Source organism: Nymphalis io, chromosome 8, assembly GCF_905147045.1.
Source record: "Nymphalis io chromosome 8, ilAglIoxx1.1, whole genome shotgun sequence".
In the NCBI taxonomy this organism is placed as follows: domain Eukaryota; kingdom Metazoa; phylum Arthropoda; class Insecta; order Lepidoptera; family Nymphalidae; genus Nymphalis; species Nymphalis io.
The window spans coordinates 11,673,604-11,701,007 of record NC_065895.1 but is presented as its reverse complement, the minus strand read 5'-3'; the positions used below and the strand labels follow the sequence as shown (position 1 = coordinate 11,701,007).

The following is a 27,404-nucleotide window of genomic DNA, read 5'->3' as shown; positions in this document are numbered from 1 at the left end:
GGAGATTTACTGACTGTTTCTTAATATTTCACTAATTTATATTATTATGTATATTTTATTTACACGATTTTCTAATTAAGAGCGACAAGGATATGCATAAATAAAAGACAAACATGTGTAGAGTAATTACTTTAATAGAATCAACAGTATTAAAAACAATAATTGTATTACGTCAAATACATAAAATACATATTTTATTTGATGATTAAGAACAATTTCATATGACAATAGATATAAAACAATTAGCTATTTTGTAATAAATATCTCTGAAAAAAAAACAATGCCTACATATCTGTTCAGGACTTTACGTACAAAAATGTAACACGTGATTGTGACAGTAGAAAACACTTAATATAATGTGTATATTAGTCGGTTTCAAATTGAACTTGACCTATTACAGATGAAAGTGGCCCGCCACAAACATTGCTGTATAAAATAATTGTGCAAACGTGTAAACAGTATCAAATCCCTTTTATGGGAAGTTTATAATCGAAATTGTGCCTCTATCATATTACATACTTATCAATTTTTATGGAAAATTCATTTATATTATTTTTTTTAACAATATTTTATTTTAAATTGTTAATAAGCTTATAATTTAGAGCCAATCGTTGATTATTAGGTATTAGAAGACATATATATTAAATTTTGTTAAAACATTATTTTTTAATTTAAAAGTACTTTCGAATCTCTAATAGCTACTAAGTTTTGTCCATGACAAGAAATGTCTCAAATATCTAAAAGCCAATTATATTGAATAAATTCTATGTGTTAATTTCGATGCATGTTTTTATTTTTTATTCATGCATTTTAAAATGGCAGTGTGTGATATGACGCAAAGTATGTTTCAAAATATTTTTTCTTTTAATTGTAACGAATCTGTCGCAATTTTTTTGCTATTTTACCACAGTTATTCCTTCCTTAGTCAAAATATGAAATGACAAAATACGTCTTTCATGCATTTCATACGTTCTCGTCAGAATTATCTAACTGTATTATCAAATAGAAATATCCTCCTGAAACCACTATTCCGTTCAATCTAGCTCTTCGAAATTCAGAACTCGGAACGTAGTGTACTTAGTCAGCGCGGGGGGCGGAGGGGAGGGTGTAGGGGGCGCCACAATGACAGCCGGTGGTCGCAGCCCCGGCGCCGCTCGCTGCTAATCATCCACTAACTCCCACAGCATTAGAGCAGCATCAGATCCACCGGAAGTTACCATGCAACGATCGTTAAAAAGAAATCGGGCAGAATAAACTGATCCCGAGTACACCTTTGCTTCATTGTATTCTGCCTTTGGACTGGCACATGGATACCTAAAAATATTTACATAAATATAAATTCACCTGTATTCAAAACATAATCGCCAACAACAGTCGCCATTTATTGAACCGCATTAATAGTAATAATTTGTATTGATGTTAGTGCCGCAGTGAGTGAGCAAAGGTAATGACAGGCACAGAAGACATGATACGTTAGATGTGGTGACTGATTGACGAAATGTTGGTATTGGAGGTGGTTCTACGTCTTCCTTTCAGTACTTATGGATAACCATAACTCTCCATTAAGCCCTTTCGACTGCCTTTTTAAAATAAATTAAATAAAATCAATAATGCATAACATTTTGTCTCACCTAAATAGGCGTAAATATCCATCAGAATCACCACTTATAAGAAGATCATTGGCAGAAGAACGACTAGCAGTCGTTATCAATGATGTCATAGGATAAAAGCGGTTATTCCACATGCCTGTTGATAAATTAAGCATTAAAACAATTAAGAATTTTGAAAAAAAATTATTAGAATATTTTGAAAAACTAACCTGAAACTAAAAATCCAACTGTTGAATTATAAGTAGACCATTTTACATCTTTCATTGCTATAGGGCTTTTCTCTGGTGACAAGGCTTTTATGTCCCCTATGAATTGGAAAAACAAATTATATGTATTAAATGATGGTCTAGGATGAGCGTCAGCCGTTATATGTATATCTGATTGGTCGGCAATCCAACACGGTCGGTGCACCTAAGCTTTGGTGCAGAACGGTGCAATGGCTTTACGGGCTTTTCGAGGCATGGGATTGTTAGCACTTCCAACTTCAAAGCTTCAAGAAATTTTAAAGTGAATTTCTTGCCAGAAAAACTCAATAACTTTTTGTTGTCCCTACTCTGTTTGAACTCAAAATTTAGCCCTGTAAGCAAGTCGCTAGATGATTATATATAAAAAGTATACTTACAGAAAGACAGATCATAATCAGCAGTAACAGTTTGCAAGTAACTTCCATCGAGACTCCAATCTAGTTGGACCAATGGTTGAGCACCTCGAATTTTATTCGATTTCTTATAAGAAAAACCATCACGTGATACTCGAAACAAATATATGCTTCCATTTTGTGATCCAATTGCAAGTAAATCCCCAGCTACAAAAGAAAAAAAACAAAATTAACAAATTTGAAACAATCCGTAAAAAAATTACATTTTTAGTATTTTACCTGAATTATATTGTAAACAATTTAATGGCGAGCCACATACTCTTAAAGTGGCAACGTGAGCACCAGCCTCAGCATTTAATATTACTAAATGCCCCTCTGTACTACCTGCAGCTAGAGCACCACCTCCAGAATGCCACGCTAAGGATACGCATTCATATCCGACCTGATCGAAAATAACATAAGAAAAATAAGACATGACTACTAACTATGCCAGCAATTTTCTTTCGAAAATATTCTGGAAATCTGGGATAAAAATTAACTTGTTGATTATTTTAAACCATTAGCTGATAACTGATTAGGAGTAGAAAGACCAAATATACCAAATAAAGCTAAGTTTTCCCGTCCGTACTTTGTGTTTATAATTTATCTTGTACACGGCTGCGAAGAAATACATCTTGAGGAAATCTGTCTATTATGCCTCATTTGCCCTTTTTCTTACAAGTAGATAAGGCCCAGCACCAGCACTGGCCTCTTTAAGGGCTTTATCGGAAGCGCTAAAATTTAATGTAGTTGTTATGTTACTTACCTGTGTAGCAAATATCAATTTGTGGCCTTTCCAAAGAGCGATGTTTTTGTCATGACCAGCAGTTGCAAACATTTCATCATCAGGATGAACAGCTACTCCCATTAGATGCTTATGGTGCCCAAATATTACCTACGAAATTATGATAATTTATTTTGGCTTAGTATTGAAATGAAGGCTGAAAATTATTTTATATCCATTTTAATTTTAATACATACTTGGTTGAATCGTCGCTGTAAAGAACCTTCCATTATATTGTTCTTAGTTGTACCTATGTACAAATTACCGTCGTTTCTTCCAGGTCTTTGTGGGTAAATACTGCGAATTCCACCAGCTGATTCAGGTAACTGAAATAATATCAATCAGTTTTTGTTGTGAACTTGAGAGATGAAACTGCATCAAAATAGTACCAGTTTATTTTACATTTACTTAAAATAATATTTTTGCAGATAACTTAAAAGATTGTTTTAAGTTAGACAATTACCTTTGTTTCCGTTATCCTTTTATAATTTTGCAAGGAATCCCAAGCCGCAATTTTTCTGTCCTTTTCCCCGCCCGAAATTAAAGTACCTTCTGATAGCATTACTAACGAACTAATGCCTTTTATATGTGCCTAAAAAGAAGTATATTGCTTATAAATATTAATTGTAATAAGTGATCACAAATCAATGATTTTAAGATGGTTTTTACCTCAAACTCCATCCGAACGAAATAAGCTCCATCACTATCAACGCTATAAATAGTTATAAATCCGTCACTGTCAGCGGTCACTACATCACCGTCTTGTTCGAACTGTAAAGCCGTAACTTGTGTGCGAGCAGGCTAAGAAAAATAAATCGGTAAATTAAAATCGATATTAATTAAAACACACATCACTTTTTTAGTAATCGTGCTTGGAATTTTTATTTTTAAGTTCTAAAATTAGGCTTTAAATTTGATAATTTGCGCATACCGGTTTTATAATGTCCGTTCGTTCAAAAAATCCATCTTTTCGCCTGTTCCAAAACGCTAAGTGTCCTTTGCCGTGTGTAATCAGTAAATTGTCATCGAGAGGATGAAAAGCGGCTCCAGTCAGTTCCTCTTGTAGTGTCTAAAATAAAAACATAATTAAGCAAAGAATTTCGATTGAATCTTAAAATTTATTTACAATATACGTTTTTTTTTTATATAGAATAGGTAGGCGGTCGAGCGTATGGACCACGTGATGGTAAGTGGTCAATAGCGCCCATAGACATTGGTATTGTAAGACATGTTAACCAACGTTTACATTCCCAATGCGCCACCAACCTTGGGAACTAAGATTTTATGTCCCTTGTGCCTGTAATTACACTGGCTGGCAGACGAGCTTGCACAAAGCCCAACCACCAGTCAACTTTACTTAATATCTTAAAATATAAAAATAAATAAAAAATATAAAAAAAAAAAAAATTTGAAGTCTTTGGCGTAAAATTCTTTTTTAAATTAGTGAAAATACTTCTACCCTAGTATTTAAAAAAATGTATTACTGACAAAACTTCACCTTAATATCTTTATTTATTTTTAATTTACATATTTACATTAAAGTCTTAAATAAATACAAATAAAAATTAAAAATAGTTACTGTACAAATCGTGACCACGTGAAATGGTAACAAGAAAGTTAGCAGCATTTCCCCTTTTCGATTCTCTGGGCGAAAAATAAACCAGCCCTCCTGCCACCAGTAGAGGCATAAGACGGGGTGTAATATTTTTGATGAAACTTTTTGCACTATTACTCTATATCTTTGTTTTTTTTATTATTTATTTATATTATATTAAATCTCATAAATTACGATGTTAAAAAAACACAATACTTTATACTGAAAGTAGGATTTTATTGGTTTAAATACCTATAAAATGTTTGGGTTAATCTTAATTTCAATCATTGTCTACGGTTGCTAAGCAATGATTCTATGTAAACTCTGATCTTTTATCTGTTAATCGAATTTGAATTATACACGCATAAACATAAAAGCTGAAATTGAATTTAAAAAAGACGTTTTCGTAGTGCTCATGTAGCCCCCTACTTCACGTAGCGGCTTTGTAGCGACCGACGTAGTGGGCGTGTCTTTTATAGGTATACTGAACTCTGCCACTTATGTATAATGAGTAATGTGAAAAGGCTATAAAACTATAATGTGTTTTTGTTTTCGCAGTAAAATTATATTATTATTCCGCGTTACTTTAAAACATTAATATCTTTGCTTATAACATTTTGATGATGGTTATAAGCTAACTACGTATGTAAAATACGTTTATTAAATTTTAAATCTAAATAAATGACTGTACATAGTTTCAGTAAAAAAATAATTAAAGTTATGTCTTAAGTTGTTATTACCCTATCCATATATATATGTTATCGACTACATACATTATATTCGGATTTTAGCCCGTTCGCATTGCCAGGCGGTAAACGCCGGGCATGTAAGATCTACTGTAGTCATGGCTAAATATAATGCAGGAAATGGAGAATATGAGGCATATAAATTTAATAGGAAACCTAAATAAGCCAATTTTTACTGAGACTCAGTATTTCGTCACGCTATATTACGGAAACACGAAGATATATCATTTTCGAAAGCAATTACTTTTTATATGTTGTCACGTCAGTGGAACGATCGCTTCCAATAAGAACAATAATTATGAAACTTATAATTATAATATATGAAATAAAAAAATCCTGCCGAATCCTCGAACCTGTGTTAGATTTTTATTTGTAGACAGCGAAAAAGTAAATGTAACGCTTTTATTTTGAATAACTTAACCTAGATTTACACTTGAAATAAAAATCATTCATTATTAATAACCCGATTAATTTTCATTTAATTACACACGCAACAAAAAAAGTTTCCACAACTCGATAATAATAAGTTGTTTTATATTTCAAGCATTTCACGTAAACGAACTTACCGCAACTTTGCCAAGTAAATGTCCCCATTGCCACTGCCAAACTGATAAAATACTTTCACGGCCAGCGTCTACAGCTAAAACGTAGCTACCACCGTTCTGAAAATAATTAATGACGTTAACGAACCTATATAATGATAGATTATTGTCATTTGTATTCTTAAAAAGCCGCTTTATTTGTACTCAGATAGACTATTTTTTATTTTGTTTCGTTCTATTCAAGTATAAACAGTATCTAAAACAATTAAGAGGAACACAAACTCCTTAACTAAAATATTTAAAAAAAAATTAATGAATATATACTATACTCGGTTATTTTTCAATTTTAGTCATTATTTTAGTATATAGGCATTTATAAAATATAAAAATTGCTTTAATATTAATAAACATCAAAACTATAAAATTTATAAGCTGCACTACAATAGTAACTCACCAATTGTGAGAATGCCACAGCTGACACGCCAGCCTCAAACTCCGCCATCCCGAACACGTGCAACGTCTGCAGCGTGTCCGTGCTCCAGATACGCACATGCGCTTGAGCACGCCGACCGCGACCTGCGCGCTGCCCACTTGCTACTAACTCCCGCGACGGATGGAGTTCCATACTATTGTAATATTTTAATATTTATAATCATATTAGAAAAACATAAATGACTTGAATGACAACAAGAAAGCCAAGATGTTAAAAACGAACAAAAACTTTTTAAAAACAATCTTCGTTTTATTAATAACTAGTATTCGTCGCGGCTTTGTCTGCATGTTAGGCAAGGGTCGAGATGTTGGTGTCGGGGGGAGATGTTGGTGTTGTGGGGAGGTGTAGTTATAAAACAGTAGCAATGTACTTTTTTGTGTTTTAAGCTTGCTTCATATCAAATTTCATCAAAATCGGTTCAGTGTTCTAGCCATGGAAGTGTATCATACAAACGGTGTTAGTTTCGCTTTTATAATATTAGTATATATTTGTCTCTCTTGGATTGTAATGTAACCTTTTGTTAATTTGGTACATATGTTTTGTACTATAAGAACGAACATTTCGATTTTTAATAACTATTACAATTAATCATTATCAACAGTTATACAATTGCTATGAAAACGATTGTGTATTTAACGATAACGTGGTTATTTAGATATTTTAAAATATATTACTTCGTCTTTGTTATGATCATTTTACGAAAGCCCATTGGCTATTTAGAATTGCGTTCCAAATTATCTATAGTCCTTACCATTGTATATCTTCAGTATGTCCAATGTAATGTCTCTGAGATTCTTCGTCTCGGTCGTACATAACTGCGACCGCAGCGACGTAGTACAATAGCTCTCCGGTCGGTAAGACCCATAAATTGCGTCGAGAATCTGCCCCACGGTAGCCGTACCTATTACGAATAATTAGTTTCTTTGTGATCGACTTAGTTTATTCTGGTCATTTAAATTAAATAAATACTATTTTAATTTTAAGTTGTTTGTTTTTCAGAAATTCTACTAACCTGATTCATACAAAAAAAACCCCTTACTTATAGTTTCAGTACGGACTTTGTTTATACTTTGTGTTTTTTATTTATTGTTTGTCAAAGGAAAGATCATCGAAAGATAAAAGATAAAGTATAATTTATTTTATTATATGATAAATGCAGTGTCAGGCCCGTCCATCTAGACACAGGTAGCAAGAGGGAGTATTTATTTATATATTGATAATTGTTTTGACACTAAAATAGCATTTTATATTGGATTAATTTTGCGTTATAAATATAACTTAAAAATTTATCAAGCGCAATTATACATTAAAGAAAAAAACATGTGTATAACTTTGAAATCAAATAAATGTTATGATAATAAATAGAACGTCACCCGTCTAGACGATAGAATTATATTAGAAATAATATTCATGGTAAGTAACGCCACGTTAGACAAACATAATATCTATCTGTCTTTTTTGTGTATTCCGTTATTTGAATAAACTATTTCACTACAAAATTCATTTGTGTTTTGTTATATTCCGTTTTTTTATTCAAGACATACATTTCTCGTTATTTGCTAGTTGATTTAGTTTTAGACCGCGTGGGAATATAATACCACCATACTAAGGCTACGCTTACTAATACATATATTTAATAATACATTATACTTACACCCAATCGAGTTGCATTTTCTTTTCCGGTGGCGTATTGTCGATCGGCGCGTGATGGATAGGCGGATAGAAAGTTCGTCGCAATCCACGAATCGTCACCCTGATTGGTTCTTCTTTCAATACTTCTAGAAGTGTGTAATCTGAAGGAGTAATTTTACATTATATAAACAAACATATTTAATAGTATATTTTTATCTGATTGTAAATACTTTTTTAATCTTGTTAGAATATTTATATATTTTATGTTATAATTTACATTAAATTCTAAATAAATACAAATAAAAATTAAAAATAGTTACTGTACAAATCGTGACCGCGCGAAATGTTGGAAAGAATGCTAGCAGCATTTTCCCTTTGAATCGCAATGTAATATGAAAACAAATACCTGAGTTGCGGATAATTTCTCCCTCTGGCGCATAAAGGACTCTTGGACGACTTTTGCTCCTCGCTCGCCGCCCTCGCGTGTCCTCTGACACTGGCAGCGCTGCTACATTCCCTCTTGAACGTGATCTATGGTAAAAACAAAATACGACAATAATATAAATGACTATAATCTCTTAAAGATTTGACAGAACTCAATGAAGACATTTGATAGAACTCAATGAATTTGGTTTGGTTTATTATTTACTTACTCATAGTCTATTTGTAAATTTATTTTCAATAAATATAGAGAGAATACCTTCGTATCGGCGATTCTATTGGCAGGGGAGCACTTATTCCTGGACTTAGAGCCGGTGGTACCATTGCGGTACCTAAATAAAATGTCTCTACGTCGGCGAATTCATTGCGTAGCTGAGAAAAACTTCGAACCTGGTTAATAAAAAATAACAAAAATAAAATAATTTATCGTTGCAATATTTTTGAAAACACCAATTGTGCTTGTAGCACAGCACAGTCTATAAACGCTGTATAAGCACAATTGATGGGTGGGCTAAATCTAGGCTAGGCCCTACTGTATAAAATTAATCTATTCTAAATATTGTTAAGTCATCGATAATATATCAGAATAAAACTTTTATGGTAAGAGCAATTGGACTGCGCAAACGCTGTTTTATTACCTCTTGTCCACTAATTGTATACATTCGTTTTGCTCCGCTCATTTTCAAAACTTGCCCTAAATCTTCTAAAACTTCTTCAAATGGTTGTGTCGTGCGTAGATTGAGCAAAACACGACACTAAAATAAAATGTAATTAAATTATTATTACACCAACAATTCATATGAAATTGTTTCTTTGCGGAACGAAGTCGTAATAATAGCTTACTATAATGCCAAGAAAAAAGCCACGCTAGTTTTAAAAACTCAAGGACCATTGGAAACGTCTTATTAAAGCACACACGAAATTCTAAGTAAACGATTCTGTAGCCACGGTTATAGTGGCGCTTGGTGGACTACTGATAACAATGTGGATTAAATGAATAAAAGTGAAATTCAAATTTAATTGTTTCGTGCAACTATACGATTTAACGTGTCAGGCGATAAAGTATCCTTTGAATTGCTAATAAAATTTTACGAAGTAAACGAGTAGCTTATTCAAATGAACTGTTTATTAAATAACGTACAATGAAAATTTACAAATGATATGCATACATTGTTACAAATACAAAAAAAATATCTTTTTGAATCATTCCCGATGTAATTTATATAAACAAGTGGCAAGTTATCATGCTATGCATTGACAAAACATTTTTTAATCTAACTTTTTATTTGGTAATAATTAAAACTTGATCTTTGGAATGCCAATTTTTTACGAAAAAATGTCCACAGTTTGAGGATCTTTGTGTGCATGTGTGTGTATATAGAGTTTGTACGTATGTCGTGAACGTTTTGTTTTTAAACATATGAATACATCTTTATTAAATTGAAATCATTAGCTTTATGATAATATCTCTAAGGCCGTCAAACTACTTTTTTTTAATGTGAAAGGAAAATTTAGATAAAATTTAACGATTGGTTAAGAGTTAGTTTAATTAAACTGAAATTATTAGTTTCAAATTAATTAAAATCTCTTAAAATTGTTTTTTGATTTTTTTCTATAAAACTATTAATTTTACCTGAATAGAATGATCCATGTTGTTTATGATCCTAATTACTCTTCCGCTAGTAGACTTGCCACCGCCAGGCGGAGGAGCGTCAGATTCAGCGACGGATTGCTTGCGTGTGCCAGCGCGGGACCACCCGCTCGTCCCGGTCGCCGTCCCGCCGTACCACATACCGTTTTTCTTGCCGTAACTAGCAGCCTGCATACATAACGCAATTGTATATAAACTATATATAAATCACTTAGGTCATCAATGGTAAAATATGGATTCATTAGTTGCAAAGGGTTTTAAATAAAGTAGTCATTAGTAAATTATTAATAATATAAAAATTACTGTTTTTTAAAAAGATTGGATATTAAGAGAGCATTTTTAAAGCACATAAATTACAAATCATTACAATTATTATTGTATTCTGTTTTTAATTTTGTGATAAAATCACTTGATAGAATCTAAATTATTATTCTCTATATTTAATATATAATCACACAGGCCAGAACGAAGCGCCCCTGACACAATTTCGTATATACTGACCGTGTAAGCAATACGTGGCTTAATTGTAAATTTTGCTAAACGCGAATGATCTATCAAATATAACTAAAGACAAAACAATATTGTTCATTTTCTTTTGAATAGTTAATAAGGAATAATAAATATTTTTTATCTGATTTGATTTTGATGAACAAATTTATTATTTGAAATTATAATAAAGACAATTACAAGTCAAATATTTAAGGCGCAATTTCTTGATTTATACGAATAAGGTTTTCAATTTTGTTAGGCATGCTAAATCGCTTTACGGACTCATTCAACAATTTTATGGGTATTACACGAAGAATTTCGCTTCCACCTAGTCGAAGACGGTGAATATTTTTTGTTATTTCTTGTAAATATCACGGCTTTTAACCTAGTTTACTTATGATGGCCGATTTCATGCGAAGTATTACATTACTAGCGTGAAATAAATGTTGAGTTACCTGCGTCGGTAAAGAAAGAATTTATAAGGAAAACATTGTATGATTAATGTTGTTTTGCATTCATTTCATAGGAACTTTTTAATGTTTCTTTACTCATTTACATCGATATGAAGCTTTGATACTTTAAAAAAAATATTAATCATATTATTTGTATGTATATGATAGTTTTTAAACAAATATAACTTACCATATTATCTGTGATATGCAAATTGACTGCGCTTTTAGCGTAGTACCGAATTCTTATTCGCGATATTTTGCAAAATTCGACCGACTTGAGCAACTGACGAGTAACCACTGACGATGGTAAACAAAACCGCCACGATAACGGTCAAATTATGCTGACGTCCTTGGCCGATGGTACTGACCGTTCGCCAAGGACACCTCTTATCGTCGTATGCGTGTAATTAGAGCATACAGTCACTGTGGCCTTCGGAGCCCTTCGAATTCACTAAGATTTAGGTAAGTTTCTTGTGAAATGTTGATGTTCGACTTATTCACGTGTAAATGAAGAGAAAATTTGTCGCGGACGAGGTCATGTCAGAAATTGCTGCATAGCAAGCGAACCGCGCGCTGCGGTGTTTTGTGGGCTTGATACAAATGAAAATGTTTTTGATGTGTCTTTTTGTAATGATTTCTTTATTCTTAATAGTGACGTAAGGCAAACCTATAAGCGAGCGTTAAGAAAAACGTTAATTTGACCGTATGTACGTATTTTTCTCTTGATAAAATAAATATTTGTTTATTTATATTTCTCAGAAAACTTTATTACGAAAGCATATATATTATAATTGAGAGTCAACACAACACACGCAAGTATTTGAATATGTATAAAGAAATGTTATATTATGATAAAATAAAACAAGCATGTAAAATATTCGCTAATTACTTTTGTAATCAAGCGATGAAGATTTTGTTTTAGGTGGTAAATTATTGAGTTGTAGACGCTTTAAGTATAATAATGTTTTTAAAAAATTATAATATTTTTCTACCTCTAAACTAAAGCAGATAAATAAATACATTAATAATGTTTGTAGTAAATATATTATAAATTTTTGACAAAGGTTTTTTTTCTAGATTTAAATGTTTGTGTCATTAATTACTATAATTATTACCCAAAGGGGTCGTAGTCTTATGTTACTGTATTTCTGTTTATTTATTGAATTATCTAGTATTGAAAATATGATAATATGAATATTAACATAAAGAAATAATCTTTTTTGTATAATTAACATACAGTGTGTGTATTTACACTAACAGCATCGATATACATAAAATAATCGATGTGTATTTTGTATGTAGATATTTAATAAGTACTACATTTATTTCCTTTCGTGCTTTAAGTATTAAAATCAATGCTTAATTGCTAATTAAATCATTTAAATGAAAATATATACTTCTTCAGACAGTACCTAAACCACAGCAATTAGTCTGAATATAACTTCAATTTTCTAATGAAAAATGAATGTTGTGTGTTTTTGTTTTGGTATTAAAAAAAATGTGCAGTTCTACTCTTTCCAGTATCGCAATTAGCCATGGACTACGAGATCCAAGACCGCCATTCCCCTTTCCGAAGCGGTTAGAGTAAAATTATATTATTTTTTGTTGGATGGGGCCCCTCGGCTGTCGTGATCCCTATCCTGGTGCCCTATAGGTCTAGGCATAAATCCAAGGTTAATCGCAAATACAACCTTGCTGTTAACAGGAGATGAGACCTTCGCTCAGCAATGGAAATATTACATGCTGTAGTATATTCAGCGAAGAAAAGATAATTATGAAAATTCTAACAAAGTTGATAAATTTCTTGTGGGTTAATAAAATCAACTAGTCAGTATACTCACAGGAGGCTCTGGTGTGTAAACTGGCAGTGATATGACAGTGAAAGGCGATTCCTCGTCGCTGTCCAGCATCGAGCTGGCTGGCGAGTACCAGCGGCTTCGGCGCGGGCGCCACACTTTTGTGTCTTACTTTTCTACTTGTGTTATTTAAAAGTTAAATATTACGCCCAATTTACACTTTTATTAAATTTTGTATCATACAAGTTGAAAAGTTGCTCAGTTTTTATTACACTTTATTTTGTTATGTGTTTTTTTTTTTGTCTATTGCTTAATACTTTTTATGGGTGCAAATTTATGTTTATTAAAAAATCTGTAAAGCAATAGAAAGTAAGGTGAAAGTTCTTTGATTCATTGAATAAGTGTATACTATTAAATTATTTATCAATGAGAAGGCATAAACACGTTTGTATAGTCTGTAAATGTCAGTAGCGTTCGTCACCTTTACTCAAGTTCAAGACCCCAAGTGCAGGTTAGCGATCTCGAGTAGCTTAGCTTAGATGTTTTTTCCTAAAATGAGAAATCTTTAAAACTTTCGGTATCGATTGTCTCGTGGGGCTAGCTTATGAGACCCCAAGGGCTGGGATCAAACCGCAATCTAATCCAGGATGGGCGAAAAGTGCGAATAAGCCTTTTTATATTATCATAAATATTTATTACCAATCCAAAATTTTAATCTAAGACAGTGTTACACTTGTCTTGGAAAACAATAAAGCCGTAAGCCCTGTGCTTGAACTCGCTCCGGTCGTCTGGCTTTCGAGAGTGGGGTAATAAAGAATGTACTTGTGTCTGAGCACAGTTGTGTAGTATAGTCTCCTGTGCAGTTGGCTTATCTTGGTGGATGGAAATGAATCCGAATAATTACTATACATTAAAAAAATTAATATAATATCAACTAATTTAATTTAATCTAAATCTATTTTACTAAGAAGATGTGAATCTTAATCGACGATTCCATGTTCAAATCCGAGCAAACACCACTCAATTTTCACGTGCTTAATTTCCGTTTATAATTCATCTCGTGCTCGGCGGTAAATGAGAACATCGTGAAAAAACCTGCACGTGGTTGATGAAAATCTGCCATGCGTGTCCACAAGCCCGCAATGGAGCGGCGTCGCACCGTGGTGGCACCAAGCCATCTCCTCTAATATGGAGAGGAGGCCTTAGCCCAGTAGTGGGACATTTTAACATCTTCTCACACTAAAAATAATATAGAGATTTTTATTACGGTTCGCAAACGGATTACTTTTTGACACCGTTTAGTGTTTATGTAATAGTTTGATAAGAGTTGTCTTCTATATACATCATAATTATAATATACATATATATTATACAGACATTAGTTAACCACGCAAACTATTTAGTGTTTGTTAGGTTGATTTTAATATAATTATAGCGATATTTTTTGGAAACGTATCGCTATTGTCTAGTACATAACACTTATCGTTTTTCAGAATTGAACAGCTTTTACGTAAAGTAGCCATGAAGGCGACTGTGATTGTTTACGCTTATACATATGCGGTAGTGACGTAGGTCCAGCCATCCGGTGCATCGCGGACATTTGCATACAAAGTGTAAACCTTACGATACTTGATTTGAACAGAAAATTACGGGTGCTCGCCGCTTATTCTGCCTTGGGGTCGCCTTGAAAGATTAACTACGGCCGTGTAGATTTTATATTATCTAATAAATTTCAAATATACCTAATCATATGTGTGATTATGTTTGACCTACTGATAAAATAGGTCACAAAAAATAATTATTTCAAATAACTTGAATGTAACTCGGAAGGTGAATAGTGTATATCATTCATTAGAACAAAGGGCTAGTTTATGAGTAAATTATGTAATGTAGAAATTTTAACGTAAAAAAAAAATAATTTATAATACGCAATTAAATAGTAATTAAAAATGTAGCCAATGTATTTGAGAAATTAAAATTTTACTGCAAAGAAACAAATATCTTTTATCGTGGTAGGCGAAATGGAAAGAAATTTATGATAATATAAAAAAAAGGTTTTCTATTTCTAATGTTATTCTTTGAAAAACATAGTTACAAATTTGTGTAATTAGTTACGAAACTTTTTCTACACAATTAAATTTGTGTTTCCAAGAAAATTCGAGATGTAATTAGCAGGTATATATCGGATGAACCTTTAAATATATATTTATATTTGTACACTATCATTTCATAATGCAAAAAGAAGCATAGTAGATCAAGATAATATTCTAAGCAGTGGGATATACGGACTTTTCATACAGTTTTGACTATCTCCTTGTTCTAATGGCTACCTTATAATGCTCCTCGGCTAGCCCATGCTACCTTGTAAGGTTCTGGGTTCAAACGCCGCGTCAATTAAAAGTTATTGTTTTGTTTGTCAAGAAAATATACTAACAGCCTGTAAATTTTCCACTGTTGGGCTAAGGCCTCCTCTCCCTTTTTGAGTAGAAGGTTTGGAGCTTATTACACCACGCTGCTCCAATGCTGGTTGTTCCACCAACCACGGCACAATTTACACTACGGCAGAATTTCAGTAAAATTAGACAAATACAGGTTTCCTCACGATGTTTTCCTTCACCGTAAAGCACGAGATGAATTATAATCACAAATTAAACACATGAAAACTCAGTGGTGCTTGCCCGGGTTTGATCCCACGATCATCGGTTAAGATTCACACGTTCTTACCACTGGGCCATCTCGGAAAGACATGGTATCGATAAATCATAAAATGTAGAGTGGTGGTATCACTTTGCGCTCCACCACTACCACTTAGTTATCAGTTACATTGTTGCCACACAGAAATAATCTGTATTGCTGTATTTCAGTAAGCTAGTGGGTATCACAAGGGACATAACAGTCAAGTATCTTTAATTTGCCTGAAATAATAGTTAATATTTCTTATAGACCCAATGTCTATGGATCTACAGACAGCCCGTTTGCTCGTCTAACTTCTGATAAAAAAAATACAATAACGAAATTGAAATTAAAGTTGCAAATGTATTTTGCCACTTTCGTACGCACTCAACTAGCACTAATATAATATGTAATAAAGAAAATATATGATTGCAATATATTTAACTTTATAAGGGCTTCAAGGGCTGTCGACGGTAAATATCATATTTCACACGCGATGATTGTTTCACTTAGTCACGTAACAACATGTACTTTTTATGATATAATATAAGAAAATATAACAACAATGAATGATGTGCTTTCATATAATATTGTATTGTTTGAATAATTAAAACTATTTTTATAAACTAGATTTATATTTAAGAAATAAATGACATTTTATTTCTCAACTAAATCGTTATAATTATATTCTAATATTCATAAAATATTAAAACTTTGTAATAAATGATTCACTTCATAAATAAATATTTCTTTTATACGATAATTGCTCTAAATTATTGTAGTGTATGAATATTGTAGTGTACTTAATAATATAAACATTTAAATAATATTTACTTTATATTATATTTAAATATTTTAAGATTACGTCGACCGGGCTTGATAAAATAACGAGACAAAATTATTTTTGAAATACGTAAAAATTTAGCACTGAGAAACTAAAGGAATCAGAAAAAATAATTAATTTTGTTTGTTAAGAATCCTACACAAGCTGTGAATATTTATCTTGCTATGGATCACACTATCACTATATGGGCACTTTCACTTAATACGTTAAACTTTATCAGATATGTAAAAGCGATTTCAAAGATACGTCGTTGTAGCAAGCCGCCATATAGGGTACTAGACCCAACTACAACAGCTGATGAATCCGCACCAACAAAACAAAGCTCTACTTACACATCACAAAACGACCTTAGCGGTTTCAAGTATAAGCTTAAAAGCAACCTTAGTCAGTGGTAATAGAGTACATATTAAAACGATAATGAAATGCGCATAGCACGGTTGGATTTCAACGACTATTTAGATTTGAATACCGCTTTGGCGCGGCAGGGGCTGGACGGCGACCAAGGTCATTCTCGGCTTATCCACGCAACCCTTAACCGAACTAAGTACTAAGCCCATATATATCGAGACCCTACTACACAATTAAGATTTTTATGGGAGTCTCACGTGTTAAAAATATCAAGGAAAAGCTTTCGAGCGACACGCGACTCAATAAACTTATTCAGGATTACGCATTAAAAATGTTAACTGAAATTAGGCGAAGGTTGAATCAAAATATAGGACCTTGATTTCATTTTATGAATTGCTACTTTCCTAATTGATTGTAGGGCTAATAGAATATAATGCTTTCACCAAATCGTAATTAGTTTGAAAAGTTTATTTATTATATCAGGGGCCAGTGCAGTATTATATTACACTGCAAGATTTGGCAGAATTTCAAGAACGGCCGTCAAACGCCACCCTTGGGAATGCTTTTGTTAATGGGCTATCTTCCTCATGCAGGTTGTTAGGACACTAAATATCTATGGTATTGACGGATGCTTAACACGAAAATTTCCTTCAGTCGACTCTTACAATGTCATCAGTATTGATATTTCGTAAGAGCGCTCTCTGTCGTTGAGATAGGGTGATTAGCTGGTAAACTTTTTATCATATTCAACCTGACACATACATATGCTACTATTCTATATAAGAAAAAAGAATAATATTTCTTCTAGATTTTACAAAACGTCTATCAAGATTTTAGTATTTCAATATTTATAATGTGACAAAAACATTTGAATCGTAATAGAGTAACAATGAACACAAAAAAACTCAATAACAAAGTTTTCATAAAACCCATAACGTTAAAAATATTTTTCTAACAATAATTAAATATAAAATCAAAATTTAGGCACGTTAAATCAATTAGCAAATATAACAAAAAAGGCAATCCTAATATTTGGTAAAAAAATAACGACTGTGTGTATTTACGTCGATAGTGCAAAAGATAACCTCGATCGCTTAAACGTTCACAAACTTCCTTGTAATTTCGCAATATCATGAACTAGCCTTTAAACACTATCCGATGCTTGACCTATATCCCCAATTTCGACACCCGCCCGTCGATGGTGGATGAAAAGTGCAACTTATGCATTTCCACGCGATAGCACCGATTAGTTTTTGATACTTTAATTATTTACATTTTAATATTTCTAATTGAAAAGCCGAGATGGCCTAGTGGTTAGAACGCGTGAATCTTAACCGATGATCGTGGGTTCAAACCCGGGCAAGCACCACTGAATTTTCATGTGCTTAATTTGTGATTAAAATACATCTCGTGCTTGACGGTGAAGGAAAACATCGTGAGGAAACCTGCATGTGTCTAATTTCATTGAAATTATGTCACATGTGTATTCTACCAACCCGCATTGGAGCAGCGTGGTGGAATAAGCTCTAAAACCTTCTCCTCAAAAAGGGAGAGGAGGCCTTAGCCCAGCAGTGGGACATTAACAGGCTGTTACTGTTACTGTACTGTATTTCTAATTGATTTAATATTATTTGATAGTTGTAGCATAATGTATATCAAGTTTATTTTTTAAATTGAAATTATTGAAATAAATAGAATTTTGAGCGGTCTTTATAACTAAAATATAATTATTTTAATAGCTTTTTTTTATATTTCATTTTGTATCAATGTTCGTTATATTTGGTTTCGTTTCTAATTCTTACTCCGTTCAAGCGGTCCGATTATGGTACAAAGTACCTGAACATATCAGAAATGCTACCTCTTAATTTACATTCAAGCTCCGTGAGCATATTTTGTCAAAAAGTTCCTATCCTGTTATTTTGATGATATTATATTTGTATGTATGTATATTTTTGATTACTAATTATCGCCGTCACGGATTTCTGCTTAGCCTAAAAGTTGACTGACAGAGAATACCTTCAGGCTTTAAGTCCGCCTTTTGTTCCAACTACATATAGTGGTGATCAAAAAAGTTTTAAATAAAAAATAAATGAACATATTTAATCAATAGCGATTTTTAATCATAATTAATGTTGATATCTTCAGCGTGACACTGGGAAATAATAAAAAAAATGTACAATCTCTGGATTAATAATAATAATAGGACATTATTCACACACGGTCATCTGATCCCAAATTAAGCAGAGCTTGTGTTATGGAAACCAGACAACTGATATACTACATATACTACTTTTCTTTTGTAAATACATACTTATATAGATAATTACACCCAGACTCAAGACAAACAGACATGTTCATGCACACAAATGTCTGTCCTGGGTGGGAATCGAACCCACGACCTTTGGCATGAAAGGCAAGTAACTACCAACCACGCCAACCGGATTAATAAATTATGAATAAGAAATCCATATTTTATTTTATTAATTCATCTTACCCGTTCACTAAACAAATTTATTTTATTAAAGGTTGTCTATAGGAGATCGCTTTAAGCGATAAGACCGCCTTTGTGCATCATTGTCTTACTATATGTTGTTACTCTGATATGATCTGGTAAGTAATATGTGCTTATTTATTTTTCATTTATTATACGAGGAGTGAAGGATCTTGTGGGCCGGCAAGGCGGGGACGGCTAGTACAGAACATTCTTCCCGACTGTACTGGCCGTCGTCGCGTTTGGACTCTACTACCACTTACCATCAGGTGGAGTAGAGTCATTTGCCATCGCGGCGCATATATAAAAAAAATCTAATAAATATGAACTAATGTTTATTTGTCAGCAACGAGAAAGTACACTATGGTAGATATTGTGTCACGTCGATACTATGTCAAGCATACACGTAAAATAAAACGTACGTATAAATGTTGTATTAGAATTAAATATACTGATTCAAATATATGAATTATATTATATTAATTATATTAATATCCGTTTGTATTCAAAAAATGATAATATTTAAGAAAACTTAGGGATTACAAAACGATTTTGATTTCAATTTCGAATTTGTAATATGAATTGTGTTAGCCTAAAAGATAGTTCTTTAAAAAAATGAAATATATAATATTTCGATATTTGTATTACAAATATGCTATGCGTGAGTATATCAGTTTGTTTGTTTTGTCTTATTTTTTTCGTTAAATAGTCCAATCATTGAAGTAGGCTATGATATATCTTCTAACGACAAAATAAGTTGAGTAGTAACTTAAATGATAATATTAAACAATACAAACTGTATGAGAAAGCAAAAGTAAGTATGATCGAAATGTAATGCGGTTGAAACTGCGGGACACAGCTAACTTAGTAAAAATATTCGAAATGACTTTACAAAACTTCCCCTGGTCGTTAAGATGCCGCATTTTTGTTTTAGCGATATTTAATAGCGATTATGAGACCTAATAAAATCATACTGAAAACCGATAAAAGTAATATTACTTGAGTTCAATACATATATTAATATGTGAATATCGAAAATGTTTGTAATTTTTTTATATTATTATTTTATATTATTATAAAAGTAATGTAATGAAACTGACACCATTCAAAAGGTACTGTTCCGTAAATGCTTACAAAATAATATTCGAAATCGGTCCTTTTTATATAAACTATAATAAAGTAAGGCACGCTTGGTCTGTTTCAATAAGTTAACAAAACAAATTAACAAAAAATCCTTTCGGATTTACTTTACAATATACACAAAACATATACATGTGCTACAAAGTGCTACGGTGCTACACAGTGCGTCACTTCTATCTTTTTTTATTTTTTATTGTTAAATAATTATTTTTCAAAGTGTTGTCACAAACTATTAAATAAATATAATACTTTTAATAACAATCAATACAATCAATCAATCAACAGCCAATCGTTGTCCACTGCTGAACATAGGCCTCTCCCAAGGTGCGCCAAAGCTCCCTGTCCTCCGCCTTCCGCATCCAGTTGGTGCCCGCCACCTTCTTAAGGTCGTCGGTCCACCTGGCTGGAGGGCGCCCTACGCTGCGCTTGCCGATTCGCGGTCTCCACTCTAGGACTCGTCTGCTCCAACGGCCATCGGTCCTACGACATACGTGACCAGCCCACTGCCACTTCAGCCTGCTAATTTTGCAAGCTATGTCGGTGACTCCGGTTCTTTTCCGGATAATCTCATTTCTGATCTTATCCTTCAAAGATACTCCGAGCATAGCTCGCTCCATAGCACGCTGAGCGACTTTGAATTTGTGGACTAGTCCCGCAGTTAGTGTCCACGTTTCGGCACCGTATGTCATGGCAGGTAAGACGCATTGGTTGAAGACTTTCGTCTTCAAACATTGCGGTATAGACGACTTGAGGACTTGACGAAGGTTGCCAAATGCTGCCCATCCCAAGCGAATTCTTCGATCGGCTTCCTTCTCGAAGTTGTTCCTACCGATTTGTATAATCTGTCCTAGGTAGGTATATTCACTAACAACTTCGAGAGGTTTGCCCTCGACGTATATCGGTCCCGGCACGACATGCCTATTGAACATGACCTTGGTCTTGTCCAAGTTCATGCCGAGACCGACACACCGGGAAGACTCGCCTAGGCTACGCAGCATTTCGGTGAGTTGTTCCAGCGACTCTGCTATGATGACGATATCGTTGGCAAATCGAAGGTGTGAGATGTACTCGCCGTTTACATTGACTCCATACCTAGTCCAATCCAGCGTTTTGAAAACGTCTTCCAACGCGTTGGTGAACAGTTTCGGGGATATTACATCCCCCTGTCTCACCCCTCTGCGCAATTGGATCGCCTTCGTCTTACAGTCCTGGATGTGGACAGTCATTGTAGCGGCGTTGTACAGACATCTCAGTACCTCGATATATCTCCAATCGATATGACATCTCTGCAATGAGTCGAGCACTGCCCAGGTTTCGATGGAGTCGAAGGCTTTCTTGTAGTCCACAAATGCCATACACAGCGGCTGATTGTACTCTTCGGTCTTCTGCACGATCTGCCGAACAGTATGGATGTGGTCCACGGTGCTGTAGCCTGATCGAAAGCCGGCTTGCTCTGGGGGCTGGAACTCGTCAAGTCGTCTGGCGAGACGGTTCGTGACGACTCTTGAGAACAGCTTATACACGTGACTCAGGAGGGAGATTGGTCTGTAGTTTTTCAAGAGGGTTTTATCACCTTTCTTGAAAAACAGTACCACCTCACTCCCGCTCCACGTTTCCGGGGTCTTGCCATGTTGGATGACGGAATTAAAGAGGCTTGCTAGCTCTTTCAGGACCGGAGTCCCGCCTGCCTTAAGCAACTCTGTTGTGATTCCGTCATCTCCCGGAGATTTGTTGTTTTTAAGCTGTTCTAGAGCCGCCCTAATCTCTCCTTGGTCAACGACCGGGAGCTCCTCGGAGTAATGGCGCATAAGAGGGGCGCGCTGGTCATCAATACTGATTCCCATGGGTTTATCCGATCTTGAAGAGAACAACTGCCCATAAAACCTCTCTACTTCTCCGATAATCTCAGGCCTAGAGGTAACGACCCCACCATTTTCAGTTTTAAGTTTTGTCAGACGCGGCCTCCCAAACTTGCGAGCGAACACTTTCGATCCCCGATTTTGCTCAATCGCAGCCTTGATGGCACGGGTATTGGAGCGTCGGAGATCGCGTCGCGTCAGCGTTTTTATTGTTCGGTTTAAGGCCTTATCTGACAAAAACGATGGTAGTTCTCGTCGTTTTCTCATGAGCTCGAGTGTCTCAGCAGAGAGTTTTGGTGCGTTGTCTCTTCTCTGTGGCGGAAAACACTTGCGGGATGTGTTTTGCAGTATTTTGACCAGCGTGTCGGTTCTCTCATCAATGCTGCTTATGGTTTCCAACGCGGTGAATTGATTTTGAAGTTCCATTTGGAACTTTTCGGAGCCTTGAGCAGCTTGGAGCATGGTAGGTCGGAGAGTAGACCTCATCATTCTCGATCTTTCGGCTTTTAAGTTGATATTTAGAGTGCCTCGAACCAAGCGGTGATCACTTCCGGTATTAAACCTGTTGATCACTGAAACATCTCTAAATATGTGCCTTTTATTCGAGATGATAAAGTCTATCTCGTTCCTTGTCACGTTATCGGGGCTTCGCCAGGTCCACCTCCTCTGAGGCTTCTTTTGAAAGAAAGAATTCATCAAAAAAAGCCCCTGCGCTTCGAGGAAGTTTACCAGCATTTGCCCCCTGTGATTTCTGCAGCCCAAGCCGTAAGGTCCGACTTTCGATTCACCGCTATCTTGTACTCCCACTTTAGCATTAAAGTCTCCCATAACAACATTGTAGTGGGCCCTCGAGGTGTCGTTGAGGGCCTTTGCGATGTCCTCGTACATCGCTTCGACCACATCATCAGAGTATGTCGAAGTTGGCGCATATACCTGTACAACCTTCAGGGAGTACCTGTCGGAAAGTTTTAGGACAAGGTACGCTACCCGGTTCGACACACTACTGATTTCCACAATGCTGCTAATGAGATCCTTTTTGACTAGAAAACCGACACCACCCTGGGAGAGGTTATCACCTTCGCGGAAGTAGAGTAAGTTACCGGACTCTAGAGTTATCGTGTCCTCCCCCTGTCTTCGGACTTCAGATAACCCCAGTATATGCCAGTTTATATGACTTAACTCTACTTCTAATTCGGCGAGGTGATGGTCCAGCCTCATCGAGCGTCCATTATACGTTGCCATTTTCAGTCGTTTTATACGGTAGCCTGCCGTGAACCGGTGATTCTTAGCACCCCCTGCCCTGCCGATACCGCGACCGCTACCTTGGTCGGGCCTAGCGGGCTTGCCGGTAACTGGGGGCCTTTTTTTGGGCGCATCTGCCATTTAGGGAGGTGGTTTGCCCATACTCGCCGCGCTGGGCAGGCGTGTTGGCGAGCGCAGTAGGGGGTAAGATGTTTATGGGATGTTTATGGGAGGGGGGACGCTGCTGCCCATCCCCCCTTTTCCCCGTCCCTCAGTCGCCTCTTACGACACCCACGGGATGAGATTGGGGGAGTACTATTCTAAGCCGGTACTCCACGGCGACTTTTAATAACGACAAAGAAAAATATATAATATTATAGTGTTGGCCAAAGAGTCGCATTTATGGATTATACTTTTAATTTTTAGTGGTAATTCCACGTACATCAGTATAATTAATTGTAATATCGAATCCAAAGCATAATTCGAAGTAACAAATCCTTAACTTTTTTTTTTCTTTGAATGTAAATGAAATTGAACCACTTCTAAGTGATAATTTATCTATTAAGAAAATAATTATGAGAATCGGTTTTCAATTGGCGCATATATGTAGAAACACAAACACAACACGTAGTATGTATGTAGAAACAACACGCATAACAGTAAACCCAAATAGAAAACCTCATCTTTTTTAAATTCAACTAGTAACAATAGGATGGATTTTACTTATGTAACCATAAGTTTGGATAAGATTTATTAAAATTTTGTAAGATAACTCATCATGTAATAATGGTAGTATATCAAATTTTCACATCATCCCGAGTATTTATTTGGTGGTTAATATATAATGGTTTTGATTCACTGTCTGTATATTAATAAGCAAATAAGTATATAGAATATTAGAAAGAAAATAAGTAATTTCGATAATCATTGCATGATGTAAGATTTCGCGATTGCGTGAATACGCCCTCACTCACTCAATGTAAAAACGACAAAAAGCTAGAAAACAAACGACCGGCGGTGACCGCCCTCTCTGTTTACTTATTCATATATTCAAGCTTTCGTCGATAACGCTTATGACAGATTATAATTCTGCAGAGGTATAATTGAGTAACAGCCATTAGTTGCGTCGAAGATGTTAGTGTTATGAAGGAAAATCTACGTTAGTCATTAATTTTAAAAGTCGTATGAAAACCACTAGACCTACTTTTTCATTAATCTTTTTGTAGAAGAAAAAATAAATCTATAAAGTTTACATTATCATACTCAACATTTTAATTTATTTATTTTATATTTATGTCTTACTTTTATTTATAATGTCTGAAATATTAATATTAATTTAAAATTATTAACGTCGTCATCAAAAGCTTAACCAATAAGCCTTAGTATAGTAGGATTTTCTTTGGTAAAAAATCTTCGGGTATTTTTTATTTTGTTTTTTTTTTTTTTATAAATTACATATAAAGTTATGCGTTGAACTGCCTTGGTGCATATTAAGTGCAAGGTGGTGCATTGCCCTCGGCTCGATGTCGTTGCCAAGTTTGCTCTATGTACCACGCCGTTCAATTGTAAAGAATATTGCGTTCATAAGTCCACGTTTCATTTAAAATAATATAAATGTTTATTCTTATTGCCTCAACTGTATTATTCTTGGATTAAAGCTATTAACGTAATCTATAATACGATCAAATCAATTTCCAAGTCGGCAACAAAATTAGTTTCATTTAAGCTACTTTAAATAACCAAACAGTCCGCATAATTGTTTGTATAATTTCCTGTTCTATGGAAAATAATGGACGGTATTCGTTAACAATTAGTAAATTGAGTAAAGTTGGATACGCAGTCAAAATGCAAATGTCGGAGACGGTGCGTGGTTCTTATCCTGTGACCCACATCACAAGGACGCGGCCTCGTCAGGCTATAGTTATCGTTTACCTAAATACCATCTATTAAAATTGTTCACGTTGTACACATTTATGATTTAACCGTGTACTATTAAATATTTTAACCAAATTTTCAGCTATACTTTGTACCTATACGTAAATCATTCGGCTTTAATTAAACAATTATACATAACCCATATTATGGATCACGCACATATGGTTAATTATGAAGCAAAATGTATTAAAAGAAACAACTGTTATTATAATAATTTGTTGCTTGCGATATAAGAAATTGTGTCACCGGGAAAGGTTTAAGCGTTACATTTATACTTATAAAATATTTTAATAAAAGTTACCTTAAAAGTCTTATACGAAGATACGACGTATGACGCGCCGTCCTCCAATTCTTCAAGTCTATACTTCCTATCCCCATCCATTCCGAAGATGAATCTCGCTCCTCTGGGTAGTTCCAACCTCTCTGACAATCTATCGAGTAACGCGTCCATAGATACCAAGTCACGGCCCAATTTAAATCTAAATTCGACTCCGGGATGGAATGGATCTCCATTTCTGTAAAAAGTCACCCTTCTCGCCTTCCAATAGTTAAGGTTTGCATAGCGGCTCGCCGGTTCCGGTCTAACCGGGCGAGCCGTGACTTCCGAACCTTCGGAGATGTCATCTTGTCTCTGAGGCGGTGATGCTGGACGGGAGGGACGCCATTCCGTCGATTTTTCGTCATCAGAAGGTGGTTGCTGGTCCGGTTCGGTTGTCGGTACCGGTTCTGGCGCCGGAGCCGGTTCTGCAGTAACCTGAGGACGGTGTTGGCGCGATCTAGTTACTCGACGCGACATCACGCGGGACCTCTCGGCCGTCGACTGGACGCTTCGCGTTGCGCCTACTTCGTTTATCAACTGATAGATACTACGCATGTGATGGATAACTTTCATTCATGAAAGTTTATAATAATTATACCTAAATCACTTTTTAACTTTCCAGTCAACGCTTTGCGTCGCTGTTTTAAATTTATTATCAAATTATGTCACCAAATAATATATTGAGCTGACTCTTACGTTTTAAGTATGTAATTAATATAATAAGTAATAATTAATGCTTTCATAAATTGCTTTATTTAAAAAGAACATATTTAAAACTCTATACCATGTTTTTTTTTAAATAAATTAATATGTTTATATATATATATATATATATATATATATATATATATATATATATATATATATATATATATATAAACCGTAAGTTATTTTAATTAAGAAACATTAACATATTGTAAACATAAAATTAATTTAAAAAGGAACTTGACACAACTGAACCTATGGTATAGTAATTCTGTAAGTTCTACATCTTTATATTGATTTTATTTTGAGTTAACATATATTTGGCTGGCGTTTATTCATTTAAGATCGACTAGATAAACATAACGAGTTCAACCCTAGCCGCATGACTAAGTAACTGTAGTCACGATTTTCTTTAGAATTATTTAATTTCGATACTTAAGTAGTTTGTGAGTAATTTATGAACAAAAAGTAATATGAATCACGCTAATTTACAAAAAATAAGTTACTTAAAAACATTATTCAAAATTAATGTTACATTTACTTTTTAGTTACGTAAAATGATATAAGAATAATGATAATAGATTTAAATAATTAAATCATCAAATACATTTTAAGTATCATTAACAAAAGCTTATAATTCATTAGAAATGTTTAAAAAATTAAGCATTTTGCACTAAAACATCCTTCATAATTAATTTTCAGCAGCAGTAACAAAGCTAGGATTAACTTTTATTTATAAAAAATAAAAATAAAATGTTTTCAATTAAGAATAACGTAGTGTTACTAAATCCTTTTGACAATTAAATGGTTACTTACCACAGCCGCAGCCGCCATTGGTTCTTCAGAAGTCATGAACTACCTTTGACGACACTTTGAATTGTACTGATAATCACAGGTAATCACAAAGCCCGATATTACATCGAACGCTACATTAAAGCAATCGTCGAACGAATAACCAAGATTTGCCGCCAAAACAAAGCG

At 34.3% G+C, this 27,404-nt stretch overlaps 1 protein-coding gene across 2 annotated transcripts; it reads right to left on the bottom strand.

Annotated features, from left to right (window-relative positions):
• Positions 1–281: 281 nt before the first annotated feature.
• On the bottom strand, positions 282–27,275 carry LOC126769955 (echinoderm microtubule-associated protein-like CG42247). 2 transcript variants are annotated; one of them, XM_050488992.1, is made up of 20 exons: positions 27,240–27,275; positions 25,701–26,153; positions 10,113–10,298; positions 9,118–9,234; positions 8,739–8,869; positions 8,445–8,569; positions 8,061–8,199; positions 7,158–7,307; positions 6,368–6,539; positions 5,938–6,033; positions 3,963–4,100; positions 3,701–3,832; positions 3,495–3,623; positions 3,229–3,357; positions 3,014–3,142; positions 2,488–2,650; positions 2,233–2,415; positions 1,820–1,915; positions 1,632–1,746; positions 282–1,314 (listed from the first exon to the last, which is right to left on the bottom strand). In XM_050488992.1, exons 1-20 carry the CDS (start codon positions 27,273–27,275, stop codon positions 1,161–1,163), a joined length of 2,973 nt encoding a protein of 990 aa, XP_050344949.1. In that variant the 3' UTR covers positions 282–1,160. The 2 variants fall into 2 exon arrangements, with proteins under 2 accessions (XP_050344949.1, XP_050344948.1); XM_050488991.1 differs by lacking the exon at positions 27,240–27,275 and having other exon boundaries at positions 25,701–26,195.
• Between the last annotated feature and the right edge of the window lie 129 nt (positions 27,276–27,404).